Source organism: Prionailurus bengalensis, chromosome X (genome assembly GCF_016509475.1).
Source record: "Prionailurus bengalensis isolate Pbe53 chromosome X, Fcat_Pben_1.1_paternal_pri, whole genome shotgun sequence".
Taxonomy (NCBI): Eukaryota; Metazoa; Chordata; class Mammalia; order Carnivora; family Felidae; genus Prionailurus; species Prionailurus bengalensis.
In genome coordinates, this window is record NC_057361.1 from 49,107,228 (window position 1) to 49,125,295 (window position 18,068).

General features: G+C 37.0%; 1 protein-coding gene across 1 annotated transcript in view; it reads left to right on the forward strand.

Annotated features, from left to right (window-relative positions):
- KLF8 (Kruppel like factor 8) overlaps positions 1-11,844 on the forward strand; it is a 57,382-nt gene extending 45,538 nt beyond the window's left edge. The window contains exon 5 of the mRNA XM_043571377.1: positions 9,327-11,844. Within this exon, the coding sequence (XP_043427312.1) occupies positions 9,327-9,508 (182 nt within the window). The 3' untranslated portion in view covers positions 9,509-11,844. The remainder of the gene's footprint in view (positions 1-9,326) is intronic.
- Positions 11,845-18,068: the final 6,224 nt, after the last annotated feature.

Genomic DNA, 18,068 nt, shown 5'->3' on the forward strand with positions numbered 1-18,068 from the left:
CTTTAGTAATCAAAAAAGTATGGTACTGGCACAAAAATGGACACTTAGATGTAACAGAACAAAAGACCCAGAAATGAACGCACAACTATATGGCCAACTGATCCTCAAAGAAGTAGGAAAGAATATTAAATGGGATCAAGAATGTGTCTTTAACAAATGGTGTTGGGAAAACTGGACAGCAACATGCAAAATAATAAAAGTGGACCACTTTCTTACACCATACAAACAATAAATTCAAAATGGATTAAAGGCCTAAATGTGAGAACTGAAACCATAAAAATCCTAGAGAAGAACACAGGCAGTGACTTCTTTGATATTGGCCAATGAAATTTATTTCTAGATATCTCTCCTAACACAAGGAAACAAAAGCAAAAAATACACTGTTAAGACTATATCAAAATAAAAAGCTTCTGCACAACTAAGTAAAAAATCAATAAAAAAGAAGGTAACCTGTAGAATGGGAGAAGATATTTGCAAATGACATATCTGATAAAGGGTTAGTATCCAACATTCATAAAGAACTTATACAATTAATCACCTAAGCAAGGAATAATCCAGTTAAAAAATGGGCAGAATACATGAATAAATATTTTTTCCAAAGAATACATGCAGATGGCCACCAGACACATGAAAAGATACTCAACATCACTTATCAGGGAAATACAAATCAAAACCATGATGAGACATATCACCTTACACCAATCAGAATGGCTAAAATCAACAATACAAGAAACAACACGTGTTGGCGAGGATGTGGAGAAAAAGGAACACTTGTGTACTGTTGGTGGGAATGCACACTGGTGCAGCCACTCTGGAACACAGTATGGAGGTTCTTCAAAAATTAAAAATAGAATTACCCTATGGCCCAGCAATTGCACTACTAGGTATCTACACAATGAATACAAAAATACTAACTGAAATTAATGCATGCACCCTGATCTTATAGCAGCATTATCTACAAGAGCCACATTATGGAAACAGCCCAAGTGTCCACTGACTACTGAATGGATAAATAATATGTAGTGTGTGTGTGTGTGTGTGTGTGTGTATTCACACACACATACAATGTAATATTACTGAGTCTTAGAATGATATCTTGCCATTTGTAATGATGTGGATGGAGCTAGAAAGTATTATGCTAAGCAAAGTCAGTCAGAGAAAGGCAAATACCATAGGATTTCATTCATATGTGGAATTTAAGAAACAAAACAATCCAGCACAGGGAAAAAATGAAAAAACATACTCTTAACTGTAGAGAACAAAGTGATTGTTACGAGAAGGGAGGTGGGTGAGGGGATGTTAAATAGGTGATGGGAATTAAGGAGTGCACTTGTGATGAGCAATAGTTGTAGGGAAGTGTTGAATCACTGTATTGTATACCTGGAACTAACATTACAACTGTGTGTCAAGTAACTTGAATTTAAATAAAAACTTGAAAAATAAAATTGTATATATTTAATATATGCAATTTTGTGATATGATATATGTATACATTGTGAAATATACACCACAATCAAGTTAATTAACATATTCCTTACCTCATAGTTACTTTCTTGGTGATGGAAACACCTAAGTTCTAACCTCTTAGCAAACTTCAAGTATACAGTACAACATTGTTAACTATAGTCAAATGGTTTTCCATTAGATCTCCAGGACTTATGTATCCTGCAAAACTAACACTTTGTACCATTTATCAACATCTCACCATACACCCCACCAGCCACTAGCAATCACCATACTTTTTCAAATATATATTTTATTTTATTTTATTTTTATTTTTTTTTCAACGTTTTTTATTTATTTTTTGGGACAGAGAGAGACAGAGCATGAACGGGGGAAGGGCAGAGAGAGAGGGAGACACAGAATCGGAAACAGGCTCCAGGCTCCGAGCCATCAGCCCAGAGCCTGACGCGGGGCTCGAACTCCCGGACCGCGAGATCGTGACCTGGCTGAAGTCGGACGCTTAACCGACTGCGCCACCCAGGCGCCCCTATTTTATTTTATTTTAAATTGCAGTATAGTTAATATTCCATGTTATATTGGTTTCAAGTGTACAAAATAGTGATTCAACAACAATATACATCACACAAGCCTAATCACAACAGGTGCACTCCTTAATTCCCATTACACCTTTTACTCACACAAACCCACCTCCCCTCTGGTAACCATCAGTTTGTTCTTTGTAGTTAAGAGTTTGTTTCTTGGCTTGCCTCTCTCTTTCTCCTTTTGCCCTTTACTTTCTTAAATTCCACATATGAATGAAATCATATAGTATGTGTCTTTCTCTGGCTTATTTCACAACAGATGTATATGTTGTTATATATTTATTGCTGGTTATTGGGGTGCTCAAGTGTTATATTTCTTCCTGTTTTAGTTTTGGTAGTTTATATGTTTCTAGAAGTTTATTCATCCCTTCCAACTTGTCCAATTTGTTGGCATGTAGTTTTTCATAATATTGTCTTATAATGGTTTGTATTTCTGTGGTGTTGGTTTTTATTTCTCTTCTCTCATTTGTGATTTTATTTATATGTGTCCTTTGCATTTTCTTCTTGATAACTCTGTCTAGGAGTTTGTCAATTTTATTAATAATTTCAAAGAACCACATCCTCATTTTATTTATCTCTTTTTTTTCTATATCGTTTATTTCTGATCTAATTTTTATTATTTCATTCCTTCTACTGGCTTTGGGATTTGTTCTTTTTCTAGCTTTTTTAGGTATAAGGTTAGATTGTTTACTTGAGATTTTTCTTCTTGGAGTAACCCTGTATTGCTATATATTTCCCTCTTAGGACCACTTTTGCTGCATCTCAGTATTTGGAGCATTGTGTTGTCATTTTCATGTGTTTCCCTGTCTGTTTTTTTTTTTTATTCTTCTTTTATTTTCTTGCTGACCCATTCATTGTTTAGTAGTATGTTGTGTAACCTTTTGTATTTTTCATCTTTCCAGATTTTGTTGTAATGTACTTCTAGTTTCATAAGAGTTGTAGTCAAAAAAATGGTCCATGGTATTATTTCAATCTTTCTGTATTTGTTGAGGCCTATTGTGTGACCTAATATATAATCTGTTCTGCATAATGTTCCCTGTGCACTTGAAAAGATTGTGTATTCTACTGTTTTAAGAAGGAATGTTCTGAATATATCTGTTAAGTCCATCTGGTCCAGTGTGTCATTCAAAACCATTGATTCTTTGTCGATTTTCTGTTTATTTGATCTGTCCATTGATGTAAGTGGGGTGTTAAAAATTATTATATTATTGCCAATAAGTTCCTTTATGTTTATCATTAATTGTTTTATATATTTGGGTGATCCCATATCAAGTGCATAAATATTTCCAATTGTATATCTCCTTGCTTGATTTCCTCTTTATGATTATATAGTGCCATTATTTGTCTCATGTTAGTGTTTGTTTCAAATTCTAGTTTGTCTGATGTAAGTATTACTACTCTTTCTTTTGACACCCATTTGTACGAAAAATGCCTCTCCTTCCCCTCACTTTCAATCTTTAGGTGTCTTAAGGTCTACAATGAATCTCTTGTAGGAAGCATAGAGATGGGTCTTTTTAACATTTATTCTGACATCCTATGTCTTTTGATGGAGCATTTATTCCATTTACATTCAAATCAATTACTGATAGATATGGATTTAGTATCATTTTGTTACATCTTTTGATATTGTTTCTGAAGATTTTCTTTTTCTAATCCTTTCTGGTCTTTGTCACTTTTGGTCTCTCCTTTTCACTCAAAGAGTTCCCTTTAATATTTCCTGCATGGATGGTTTTGTGGTCATGAACTCCTTTAGTTTTTATTTTTCAGGGAAACTATTTATCTCTCCTCCTATTCTGAATGATAACCTTGCTAAATCAGGCATTCGGCTCCAGATTTTTTCCCATTCAGCACTTTGAATATACCATGCCATTCACTTCTACCTTGCTCCTATTTTTGTTGAGAAATTTCCAGATAGCCTTATGTGTTTTTCTTTTATGTTAAGTAATTATTTTGTCTTCCTACTGTTAAGATTTTTCTTTATCACATTTTGCAAATTTAATTACAAAATGTCTTGTTAATGACCTGCTTTTGTTGATTTTGATGGGAGTTATCTGCCTCCTGTATCTGGTAGTCTGTTTCCTTCCCCAGAGTAGGGAAGTTTTCAGCTATTAATTTCTTCAAATAAATGTTGTGTCCCCCCTTTTTTTCTGTGCTTCATCTTGGACTTTTATAATAGGGATGTTATTATGTGCGATGGAGTCTCTGAATTCCCTAAATCTGTTCCCATGTTTCATAATTCTTCCTTCTCTCTTTTGGTTAGCTTAATTGCTTTCCATTACTTTGTCTTCTAGGTCTATAATTCACTCCTCTGCTTCTTCCAGCCTGCTCTCCCTTGCATCATGGGTATTTCTAATCCTGTTTATTGCACTTTTCATCTCTGATTGATTCTTTTTTAAGTCTTTTATCTTTATAGTAATGGTCTCACTGATCTCTTGTATACTTTTCGCAAGCTCAGTGTGTATCCTTATGATTGGTGCTGTTAATTCTCCATCGGGCATGTTACTTATATCTGTTTCCCTTATATCTTTCCCCATGGCCTCTTCTTGTTCCTTCATTTGGGATAAATTCCTCCATCTTTGCGTTTTGTTTAAGTCTCTGCCTTATTCTTTGTATTAGAAAAGCCACTTATGTCTCCTGTTTCTGAAAATAATGGCCTTAGGAAGAGGTCATGTAGTGCTCAGGGACTGGTACTTCAAGGAGTATCTCTGGTGTTTGCTGCATGCACTCTGCTATTGTGTCTTGGCTGCTTTATCCTTCAGGCCAGTTGTCTTCACAGACTTTTCTTGCCTACTGTGGGAAGTGTTTGTTCTTGGCCTGAATGTGGTGAGTTTTAACTTGTTATGCTCTGGTGTGCTTATGAAATGAGACCTGTCACCATCTCCTCAGAAATGGGGCCATGCAGACCTCTCTGGTCGGAAATGTGTTGTGGGCAGCTGTTTGTGCTGGTCTTAGGGAGAAGTCTGCTGCACTCAGTTCAGGTAAGCATAACTGAGAAGGGCTGTCCCATTAGAGTGCAGGGGTGTGGGGCCTGGTGTATGCAAATTAGGCAGCCAGTGTCAGCACTGAACTGTTTCCAGCAGGTGGCTCTGTTTATGCTGAGGGGAATAGGAGGGAAATGGCACCAGCCAGCTCCCTTTTTCCCAGAGAGATGTCTCTGGGAAAGGTGCCACTCAGGGACACACTCAGAAGAGTGAATTGTCTTCACTTCATGTGCCTGAGGCACTCTTCAGATTGCTGTTTCCATACTGTCTCCCACTGGGTTATTATTTGCCTGCTTACTCTCTTGGAGCTGTGAAGTGCCTTCTGGGCTTTATCCCATCCAAGTTTGCTATCCTTTAAAACTACAAGTTTTAAGCTCCATTGATTGCAAGAACTCAGGAATTTCAGCCCCCCCCCCTCCCCCCCCCCCGCTTTACCAAGACAGTGGCTTTGGGAAGCACTCATTCTTGTGCATTCCCTTGTGATCTCCTCTGGTTGTGTTCATGGGGCAAGGTGATCTTAGGGTCCTCCTACTCCATCGTCATCTTTTCCCCAACTTATTAGTGGTTTTTGATATATAGTTACCATTAGGTTTGTGTATAGCCTCTTCTGCATATAGTGGTCTATATTAAGTTGATTGTCATTTAAATTTGAACCCATTTTTCATTCCTCCCCTCCCCATGTTTTGGGTAAATGTTTTTATATTTTACATCCTTTTATTTTGTGAATTTGTTGACCCATTTTTTACAAAAATGTTCATTTTTATTGTTTTTGTGTTTCCTACCTTCAGACTGTCACTTTTGATCTTTTTTTTTTTTCCACTCAAAGAATACCCTTTAATATTTATTGCAGGGCTGGTTTAGTGCTCAGGAACTTCTTTAGTATTTGTTTGCCTGAAAAACTCTTTATCTCTCCTTCTATTCTGAATGATAGCTTTGCTGGACAGAGTGTTCTTGGCTGCGTATTTTTTTCCATTCAGCAGTTTGAATATATCATGCCACTCCCTTCTGACTTGCAAAGTTTCTGTTAAAAAAATCTTCTGCCTTATAGGTTCCCCTTGTCACTTATTGTCTTCTTTTGTCTTGCTGCCTTAAAAATGTTTCTTTATAACTTATTTTTGCCAACTTAATTACTACATGTCTTGGTTTGGGTCTGCCTTTGTTGATTTTGATGGCAGTTCTCTGTGCTTCCCTGATCTGGATACCTGTTTCCTTCCCCAGATTAGTGAAATTTTCAGCTATTATTTCCTCAAATAAGTTTTCTGTCCATTCTCTCTCTCTATTTTTCTGGGACTCCTATTATATGAATGTTATTATGTCTGATGTAGTTACTGATTTCCCTAACTCTTATTTTGCATAATTCTTTTTTCTTTCTTCTGTTCATCTTGATTAGAGTAATGGTACTGTACATTCTAGTTCACTAATATGTTCCTTTCCTTTTTCCAGCTTGCTGTTAATTCCATCAAGTGTGTTTGTCATTTTGTGTATTGGCCCTTTTATCTCTGTTATGGTATTCCTCATTTCAATGTTAAGGGTCTCACTCATGTCTTCCACTCTTTTCTCAAACCCATTGGGTTTCCTTATGATCATTACTTTAGATGATCTTTCAGGCATGTTACTTATATTGGTTTTGCTTAGGTCTCTGGCTGTGTCCTCATCCTTTTCTTTCATTTGGAATAAATTTAGCTTTCTTTTCATTTTGTCTAAGTCTCTTTGTCTGTTTCCGTGTGTTAAGAAAGTTATGCCACCTGTTCTTGAGGGTAATGGCTTCATGAAGAAGTCCTGTAGTGCCCTGTTCTGTGGTGACTCCGGTTCCCCAAGTGCTCACACTTCCCAAAGTGTCTCCATTGTGTGCTGTTTGTGTTCTGCTATTTTGTCCTGACGACTTTATCCCTGAGGTCAGTCATCTGTAGAGGCTATCTTGTCTACTGTGGTGTTATGGGAAGTGTTTGGTCCATGACCTAAATGTGGTGCTTTTTAACTAGTTGTGCTTTGGTCTGTTTGTGAAATGAGACCTTTTGCCACTGCTGCTGAAACTGAGTCTCTACAAAACTCCCAAGTTGGGAGACACAATTTGAGCAGAGTTTTGAGGCAGTCTTCTGGGGGAGGGCAGCCACTGTTCTGGGACTGAGGCAAGCTAGACTTGGAGTAGTGGTTACACCAGAACATGGGGTAGGGAGACTTGGTACAATCAGGTGAGGTAGAGAGTACAGACAATGTGCTGGTTTCCACAGGTTGCCCTGTGCTTATGCTAAAGGACAAGGGAGGGAAATGGCACCAGCCAGTTCCTTTGTTCCTAGAAGGGTCTCTCCATAAACACTGCCTGTCTTGGATATGCTCTGAGATGAGTAAATAACCTCCCCACTCTGTGTCCCTGGCACTTCTCTGTTAGAAGTTTCCATGCTGTATGTCCATTGTTGTGTGTGTGTGTGTGTGTGTGTGTGTGTTTCTTTATTTGCCTGCCTTCTCTCCAGAAGCCGCTATGTCCTCCAGGCTCTAACCCATCCAAGCCCACTGACCTTTAAAACTCTAGGCTTTAAGCCCTGCTTATTGTGAGAACTCATGAAATTCAGTCCCTCTTTCTTTCTAAGCAATTGATATGGGGATTTTTTCCCCTGTGTGCTCCACTTTCTGTTAGTCTGACTCTTGCCCTTCTCTGTAACTGTGGCTCCCTCTCCACCACAGCGGCCACAATATGTTTCTCTCCCAAACTCTCTTTTCACTTCCTACCTTCTTCAATGTGGCATCTTCTCTATCATTAGTTGTGGAGTTTGTTCTGCCAGTCTTCAGGCCGATTTCTCTGGTATTTAAGATGATTTGGTAGTTATCAAGTTGCATTCATGGGACAAGGTGGGCCTAGGGTCCTCCTACTCTATCACCATCTTCCAACCACAAATCTCCCTGTGCCTATATAAAAATTTTTATTATAAGATACATCATGATTTTAAAAACATTCAAACAATACAGAAATATGGGGAAAAAAGGAAAAGTCACTTTTCTACTATTCTCATCCTTATTTTCTATATATCCACTCACTGTTAATCATTTCTCATGATTTACACTTAAGTGTATTGGTACTGCCTTTATTCTTTTTTTTAAATTTTTTTTTCAACGTTTATTTATTTTTGGGACAGAGAGAGACAGAGCAGGAACGGGGGAGGGGCAGAGAGAGAGGGAGACACAGAATCAGAAACAGGCTCCAGTCTCTGAGCCATCAGCCCAGAGCCTGACGCGGGGCTCGAACTCACGGACCGCGAGATCGTGACCTGGCTGAAGTCGGACGCTTAACCGACTGCGCCACCCAGGTGCCCCAAGTACTGCCTTTATTCTGAGTATATACATATGTGGTGTGTGATCCATACACCATAATGGGGGTCATACGGTGTTAATGTTTTTTATATTACTTTATAAAATATTTAAGTTTATTTATTTATTTGGAGAGAGACAGAGAGAGCAGGGGAAGGGAAAAGAGAAAGGTAGAGAGAGAACTCCTAGCAGTCTCTGTGCTGTCAGCACAGAATCTGTGCTGAACTCATGAACCTGGAGTCAAACTCACAAACTGTGAGATGATCTGAGCCAAAACCAAGAATCAGACACTTCACCTACTGAGCCACCTTGTTGCCCCTTTCATTTAGCTTTCTATATGGAGTATACATATCCCATATACAATCCAGATGCAACATAAGGATACTAAGCATGGAGCTATTTCAAAAAGTTTGATGAGCTTCTTCCAACGCCATTCCATGCCCTTGAGTTTCTGACCTTACACAGAAGGCCTGTAGCCTTAGCTGAGGGCCTATTCTAGTGAATCACATTGTGTCTGTGTATATGGCTTTATTTTTGAGTATATATTAGGATATATTAGAAGAGAGGATATAGTTACTATAATGTGGTATGGTAGAAAGTGTCAGAGACCTGGGTTTGCATCCACTTTTTATTGTTCACTGTGATAAAAAAAAAAAAAAGATGTCTCAAACATCCCGTGAGGTATTTCTATCCCCCTTTAAAGCTGAAGTAACAGAGATTGAACCAGGGAGAAGTGACTTATTTAAAGTCACACATCTAATACATAGTAGAGCCAGAATTCAAGCAAAGGCCTGTTTCAGGCAGAACCTGTGTGGTTTCTACTCTACCATTTTTGGCTCTTCTTTAGTACATCTATAAGGATAGAGAAAATTTCTTCAAAGTGATTGCCACAAATTTTGACCAAAGCCTTGATTAAAAGATTAAGTACTCTGTTCTCTTTCCAGTATCCAAATATCTCTTCTCTGACTCCCTTTGTTTTGTCATATCCCCCTTTTAGGAGAGAAGCCTTATAAATGTACCTGGGATGGCTGTTCCTGGAAATTTGCTCGTTCAGATGAGCTCACCCGCCATTTCCGCAAGCACACAGGCATCAAGCCCTTCCAGTGCACAGACTGCAACCGTAGCTTCTCTCGCTCTGACCACCTATCCCTGCACCGCAGGCGCCATGACACAATGTGAGCAGCATAGACTACACCAGAAGAGCTGTGCTGGTCTTGTGTGTGTGTGTGTGTGTGTGTGTGTGTGTATGCATGCACACCGAGATCATAACCATCTTTTCCTCTTTGACTTCAGCTTGCCTCAGGGATGGGGTAGGCGCAGCTCACTGAGCCAGGTTGATTAGACTGTAGGAAAAAATAGATGGTCTCCCATGGGGGCTCCTCATATTCTACTTTCACTTCTCCACTGTCCAGTCTCCAATTTTTTCAGCCTTGCATGGATTTAATTCCAGTGTGGCACCCATGGTTTCCCCCCATTCCTCCACCATACCCTTGCTCTGACATAAGACATTTCCCTACAAAAACAAAACAGGAAATCAAACTCAAGGCTGTGAACAAACATGCACTGCTTTTTATTCCAATTTGTCTCTTATTTTCTAGAATTCTTATCCTTTCTTTCTTTTTTTTTTTGGAATCAGCATTTAAGAGTGGTTGGTAGTGTCTTAAAATGACATTTTGTAAATTTCCTAAACATAAAAAGGCATAATAATTTAGTTGATTGTTAAGATTTACAGGGATTTGGGTCCTGAGTATAGGGCACATCCTCAGTGAATAAGATGAGTCCCTTGCCAAACTGAAAGATTTTGTAAATCCAATCCTATATGTTATTACAGTTTGGTTTTCAGAAAGTGCTGATGCTTCTTCACAAGTCTATCAGAAGGGATGAAGTGATCTTCTCCCTCTTGTCCTCTTTTTCTTCGTCCTTCTTCAGGATAAAGATTTGGCTGCACAGTTATCTTCTCCGTTAGGTTAAATTTGAAAAAGCTTTCAAAGCACACACTGACATACCAGTAGGGAGAAAAGTGTTCCAGGAAAATATGTTGGGCAGCGACAGGAACAAACAAAAACAGTATCATTCTGAAAACAAATAGAGGGGGACTTTCATTTGGATAAGATTTCAGAAGCTCTGTAATCACAAACCTCATTCAAATGGCAGCCTGTTGAGGCAGTGTCTTGAGGGCCTGTTTATTCTTTTGTTTATGTAAAGCAACTGTTTTGAGCATATTGCATGGTAAGAAATCACACACTGGGGTTATTTTATACAGAAGTGAGGGGTTAGAAGAAAAAAATGTGTTCATTCTGTGGCATTATTAGCATGAATTCTTATATTTCAAATGGAATTTAAAAGGATTTTAGAGAAAACTGACACAAAAAACCATCTGATGTTCTGCAACTGCTATAAACTGCTAGCCATTTCTTTAGTCATTAAGGCAGGTTACATATTATACGCATCTGATTACCCAATTGGAGTTTTAAGTAATAGTCTCTGGGACATCAAACCCTCTGTTCTAGGCTGTGGACTTCAGATCTACCTCCAAATGGCATATTTTCTCTACCTGAGGGCAGGGAGGGCTTTGCATCACTTAGTTTTAAATTCAGCCTCTCTTCTAAAGGTTGTCTTCATATTGAACCCCTTTTCTGTGGCAGATATTCAATCAGTCCCTGTGTGAATACTTTAGGTTACTACTTCCAAAGACCATCCATTCCAACTAAATCAAGAAATTCTAGTACCAAGAATGGATCTTATTAACCACTTAGTACTATCTATCATTTATATTTTAAAGATGAAACAAATACGGGCCAGATTCTTTCCCCAGATTTTTTATTGAAGTGTTATAGATCTGTGCACCCATTCTCCCAGGGATCACATTCTAAAACCAAAATAAAGAAAAATTTTACATAATTGGTTGCAGTATTTCTCCAATTTTATATGCTATGCTTCAGAAAACTAGACCACTCACAGTATTATTTACAGTTGATTAAATACTAAGTAAAATGTGTTTGTGGTCATTGGTATATAACATTAGACACACAATTTTTCTATTCAAACACTGTCTATAATATTTCATATTTGATTTACCTCACTTTCACTTACAGTGTCTTTCCAGACTATAAACTGTCATAAATTCAAAGACTGTATATTTCTCAAAATGACATATGAATTTTTAATATTATTGTTATTTTGATATAGGCTTTCCCCTGACTTTGGGTGTTCAAGTTACACACTGTAAACTAATTGATGAAGCATTAGGAGATATCTAGGGCCAGTCTGTTAAAGGGAAATTCTATGTAGCTATAAGACAGATGGTTAAAGGTGAATTACCATCACACATAAGTTTAAGCATTTAATTGGGTAGTTGATGTGGCATTTCATAGTAAAGAGCTTAGCCATTTTCTCCAGAACTTTGATCCTGAGTCTCTTTTTCTAGAGTACATACATAAATGACTTGTGCCCCTTGGACCTCAGGATCTTTTGCACTGAGCATATAATCTTATAAATAAAGGCTATCAATCATACTGTTGTACTAAGATGATCAAATTAAGTTTCTAAATACTGGTATCTCTGACATCCTTAAGTCTAACACTTTACTCATTTTTTTCCCCTTCAAAGTAATGTGGGACTTTGTTAATGCTTTATTGTTACAAAACATTTCAAACCCTATTCTCATTGCCCTGTCCCCTCCAAATAATGGTTAAAAAAATCCTTCTAATTATTTACATATATTGTAATAAATATGTCTAAATGCATTTAGAGTGTTTCATAGAGATCCAAATACAGTACACTACAGTACTACACCAAAACTACATATAGTTTTGCTAAATAAACAGTGAGATGGAAAGGAACTATTTTAGCTGACATTTGGAATTAATTGAATTTACTGTGCTCATGCCAGCAAAGCACCATTAAGTGGACATTTCCCATGACATGAAAAATAGCCTTGTTTGATAAGGTTGGATAATATTCTGGGATTCGTTGCCATGGAATCCTTCCATCTGTAAATGATTGGCAGTTGAACATAGGTATCAATAATTATGATTGGAGAATTCAGGGAAAACTATGAGGAATTGAACTGGTTGGGTAGGTTAGGTGGATTGAATTATGGTAACACAAAATGTTTCTGAGAGTAAGATCTTTTTTTTAAGAGTAAGATATTTTTAAATTTAACTTTTTAATATTTATTTTTGAGAGAGAACACGAGTGGGGGTGGGCAGATAGAGAGGGAGACACAGAATCTGAAGCTGGCTGCAGGCTCTGAGCTGTCCGCACAGAGTCCAACATGGGGCTCGAACTCACAAACTATGAGATCATAACCTGAGCCAAAGTCAGATGTTTAACCAACTGAGGCATGCAGGGACCCCCTTTTTACTTTAGAACTGTTTTAGATTTACAGAAAATTGTGAAGATAGTACAGAGAGTTTACCTATAAACAGTATCCAGTTTTCCCTTTTATTAATATCTTTTATTAATTCATTAGTAAGGTATATTTGTTACAGCTAATGAAGTAATATGATACATTATTATTACCTAAAGTTCAACCTTTATTCAGGTTTTCTCAGTTTTTACCTAATATTCTTTTTTTAAGCATCCTATTCAGGATACCACATTACATTTAATAGTTATGCCTCCTTATGCTTCTCTTGGTTGTGACAATTTCTCAGACTTTCCTTGTTTCCTATGACATTGACAGTTTTGAGGAGTATGTCCCAAATTGTCTGATGTTTTCTTCATGATGAAACTGAGGTTATGGTTTGAAGAAGGAAGATCATAGAGGTGAACTACCATTTGTATCACATTATATTAACATGGCTTATACTCTGGATGTTAACCTTGATCATCTGGCTGAGATTGTGTTTGTTAGATTTCTCCTCTGTACCCTTCCTTTCCCTATCTCCACGCTGCACTTTCTGGAAGGAAGTCACTATGTGAAGCCCACACTTAAGCAGTGGTAAATTATGCACCACATCTTAGAGGGTCTCTAGATAAATTATTTTAATTCTTTGCATGAGAGATTTGTCTTTTCTCTCTCATTTATTAAATCATTTACTTGTATCAGTAGGGGTTCATGGATATTTATTTTGTACCTTGAGTTATAATCCAATACAACTTTATTTTGTTTCTCAAATTGTTCCAGCTTTGCCCACTGGGCACTCTTGGGTTGACTTCCAAGTACTTTTGACATGCCCTCATCACATTTTTATTAGCACATTCTTATTTTATGGTACTACAAAATGCTCCAGTCTAATCATATATATTTTTTTGCCCCCAGTCTAATCATATATATATTTTTTTGCTCTCTCTTACAATCAACCATTTATTTAAAGTGTACTGGTTCCTTTTACTGGAGAATTATCTTAGAAACCAAGACCTGGATATTTGATATGCTTGTTGCTACTGGTCATTGTTGATTCTAGGTGATCTCAGCTGACAGATCAGGAAATATGTGTGTGTACACTAACCCATGTATATACATATCTAGAAATATGTCTATATGTAATCATCCATATCCTTATTAAGCCGAATGTGAGTTTATACTGATGTCTGCAATTCATTACCACATGGTTCATTGTAAACCTTTACCTTTGTTTATATATAACCTCCCATTCCAACACTGAGAATCCTACTCCCACACTCTGTCATCTATTTACTTAATTGTTCAATCACAGTCTACACGTATAGTGGCATCTCAATTGTTAACTTGTACACCTGTGAGAAACAACTAGAGCACAGTGCTTAGGTATATAATAGTAATATATTTAGAACCCCAACAGCTCTTTGAAACAAAGTGATCTGCAAAATTCAGGAATTAGGGATTTCTGTGATCTGAGTTCCAGGAATATGGGGTCTATCTCTTCCAAAAAAAACTTTTCTCAAGGACCAAAACATTGGGAATTGACCTAACCTTGAATAAGTCAAGATAAATTATTGACTCTTCAGTATGTTAATACTTATATAGAGAGGTGGACACAGAATAAAGTAGGTGAGCCCAATTGAATTATTGAGCATTATTTTTCTCACTGGTAAATATGTCTCTCTGAAAATAGGGGTGCTACCCTAAATTATCTCTCTTCATATTTTCCTGTCCCTCACTTGGTAAAAGTTAGGCAAGTCACAACTCTCTGTGACTCAGTGAACCCATCTACAAAGTGGAGATCCAAAAATCTACCTCACAGAAATGTTGTGAAGATTCTCATTAAGAGATGTTGGCAAAAATAATAAGAGATATTTAAATTAACAACAAAGTATTATGATCATCACTATGATAATAACTATAGTACCCAAAATTTACCCTAGAAAAGGGAAAGACTTAGACTGCCTGTGTCATAAAGAACTAAATTTGAATCAATAAGAAAGATAATTGAAGAGTGGTCGCTGGAAGTAATATTATTTCTTCTCTTTCTTCCCCTTACATTCACTTTATTACTACCTGTAGGATTCTCATCTGTTTCCGGACTTGAAGCACATAAGGACCCAAATGAATAAGTAGGCAAAACCCATTGCTTCAAAATCTGAATTCTTCCCTTATTCTCACTTTGGACCACATTATATGTAACCCTGTTAGAAGCACAAAGGTAATTTCCCAGAGCCTTTCAGACTTTGGCCAGTTCAACTTCACCAGTTACATTTTTCTTTTTCCCTACTTACTGTCCTCTAAATAGTATAGATAAGGAAGGATGTGAGGTGAGGTGGTTGGGGAGAGAGTGGGATGGAATAGGATACAATTTATGCCAGTGACAGAATATTTCTTTGATTCCCAAACACTGGTTTTACTATCAATTTCCTTTTTTTCTGGTGGTGGGTCAAGGGCAGAGGGAAAGATGATATTTTGTTAACTGTTAAGAAACTCTCCTTCCCTTCCAGTAGATATTTCCCAGGATCAGTACAAGTAGCTGTGTTGGCCATTACATTATAGCTATGTTGTATAGAGTGCCTTTTTACTTGTATTGTTGAATAAGAAGAGGAAGAAAATTCCTAATAAGTGTCCATTCTTGTTTTTTGACATGAGGTCACAGCAGGAAATCAATTTCAGAGACTGAGTCCTTTTTTGTGAGTTGAGAAAAGGAGCCTGCAGTGAAGGGATTGCTTAAATTTTATGTCATCATTTAAAGAGATTATAAAACAGTATATTAAGCTTTAGCCTCTATTACTCTTATGTTTGTGCCTCCTTCTTTTAGTGTTTTAGAGCAATACTTGATTTTCCTCTATTTTATGTTAGTTCTTGCTCCAGAGATATGGTTTCAAGGCTACGATCATGAGGAATCTCTCACATACAACTCCGTTATGCACCTGGGGATACTCAAAAATTACTTAAGTTAGCATAGCCACTCAGAGTATTCTCTTCCTAGCCCAATGGGGCTCTCATTCTGTTGCAGCCAGGCAGGGTGTATGCTTGGGTACTAAGCAATCTTGTTTGATTGTTGTACTTTTTTATTAATAAAAATATATTAAACTCCAGAAACCATGGTTAATATCTTGACTTTTTCTCCATTTTATGTTTCCTCAACATGGCATGTAGTAGATTATTATCTTTACATTAGCTGGGTAAAGTTGTGGGGAAGATACATTACAGTAACATGGTGCAGGAAAGGAAGCTGGGCTATATAAATACAATAATTTCTCTGTTTCAGCACATAATTTCTCTGTTTCCCCATGTTCGGGAGCATATTCACCTATGTCTCTGAATGAGGTTCCATGAAGACTGTGTGTTCCTTTTATATACTTCCTAAAGTGGAACTCACAAGACTTTATGAGATACTCAGTAGGCTAAGTTTTCCTGCTCATCCCTGTTGTCCTCAAAATTTTATTTTATTCTATGAATACTGGAGAAGAAGGTATTGGGACATCGTTAGCTACCTTAGTACAAATACCAGTCCTGGGTGGGGATGTAGGAAACTGCTGTGACTAAAGACTGTGCTTTTACACAACCTAAAACAGCAGAACACACATCCTTTTCAAGTGTACACAAAGGATTCTCCAGAGTAGATCACATATTTTTCCACAAAACAAGCTTCAACAGAATTAGAAGTCATACCATGCATCTTTTTTGACCACAATGCTATAAAACTAGAAGTCAACCACAAGAAAAAAATCTGGAAAGAGCACAAATAAATGGAGGTTTAACAACATTCTGCTAAACAGTGAAGGGGTAACCAAGAAATAAAAGAAGAAACTAAAAACACATGGAAACAAATGAAAATGAAAACACAACTGTCCAAGAACACTGGGATGCAGCAAAAGTGATTGTAAGACACAAGTATATAGCAATACACGCCTACATCAAAAGGCAAGAAAAATCACAAATAAACAACATAACTGTACACCTAAAGAAGTTAGAAAAAGAACACAAACAAAACATAAAGCCAGCAGAAGGAAGGAAATAATAAAAGGGCAGAAATAAATGACAAAGAAACTAAAAGATAGAATAGATCAATTAAACCAGGAGTTGGTTCTTTGAAAAACTCAATACAATTAATAAGCCTTTAACCAAACTTATCAAGAAAAAAGGAGAGAGGACTCATGAATAAAATCACAAAAGAGAGGAAAAATAAACACCACCACAGAAATACAAACAATCATAGGAGAATTTTATGAAAAATCATATGACAACAAATTGGATAACCTAGAAGAAATGTATAAATTCCTAGGAACATATAAACTACCAAAACAAACAGAATGAAAGAGAAAATTTGAATATACTGATAAACAGCAAAGAAATTGAATTGGTAATCAAAAAATTCACAAGAAACAAAAATCTAGAACCAAGTGGATTCACTGGCAAATTCTACCAAACATTTAAAGAACAGATATATAGGGGCGCCTGGGTGGCGCAGTCGGTTAAGCGTCCGACTTCAGCCAGGTCACGATCTCGCGGTCCGTGAGTTCGAGCCCCGCGTCGGGCTCTGGGCTGATGGCTCAGAGCCTGGAGCCTGTTTCCGATTCTGTGTCCCCCTCTCTCTCTGCCCCTCCCCCGTTCATGCTCTGTCTCTCTCTGTCCCAAAAATAAATAAACGTTGAAAAAAAAAATTTAAAAAAAAAAAATAAAGAACAGATATATAATACCTATTTTTTCTCAAATTATTCCAATAAATAGAAAAGTAAAGAAAATTTCCAAATTGATCCTACGAGGCCAGCATTACCCTGATACCAAATCCAGATATAGACACCACCAGAAATGAACTAGAGGCCAATATCTCTGATGAACATAGATGCAAAAATCCTCAACAAAATAATGCAAACCAAATCCAACATTCTTTTTTAAATTTATTCACCTTTTCCAAGTGGTATTTATTCTTGAGTTTCAAGTGTGGTTCAATATTCACAAATGAATCAATTGACATAATACATCACATCAATAAGAAAAGGGATATGAACCATATGATCTGTTAAATAGATGCAGAAAAAATCCTTTCACAAAGTACAACATAGAATTATGAAGAAAACGCTCAACAAAGGTGGTTTAGAGGAAGCATACCTCAACATACTAAAGACCATCTAAAAACCACCCAAATGTAACATCATCTTTAGTGGAGAAAAACCGGGGCTTTTCCCCTAAGGCCAGGACCAAGACAAGGATGTCAATTCTCACCAATTTTTATTCAAAATAGTACTGGAAGTCCTAGCCACAAGAATCAGGCAACAACAAGAAATAAAAAGCATCCAGATCGGTAAGGAAGAAGTAAATCTCAGTATTCGTGAATGATTTTTTTCTTCCAAATTTTAATTTAAATTACAGGTCGTTAAC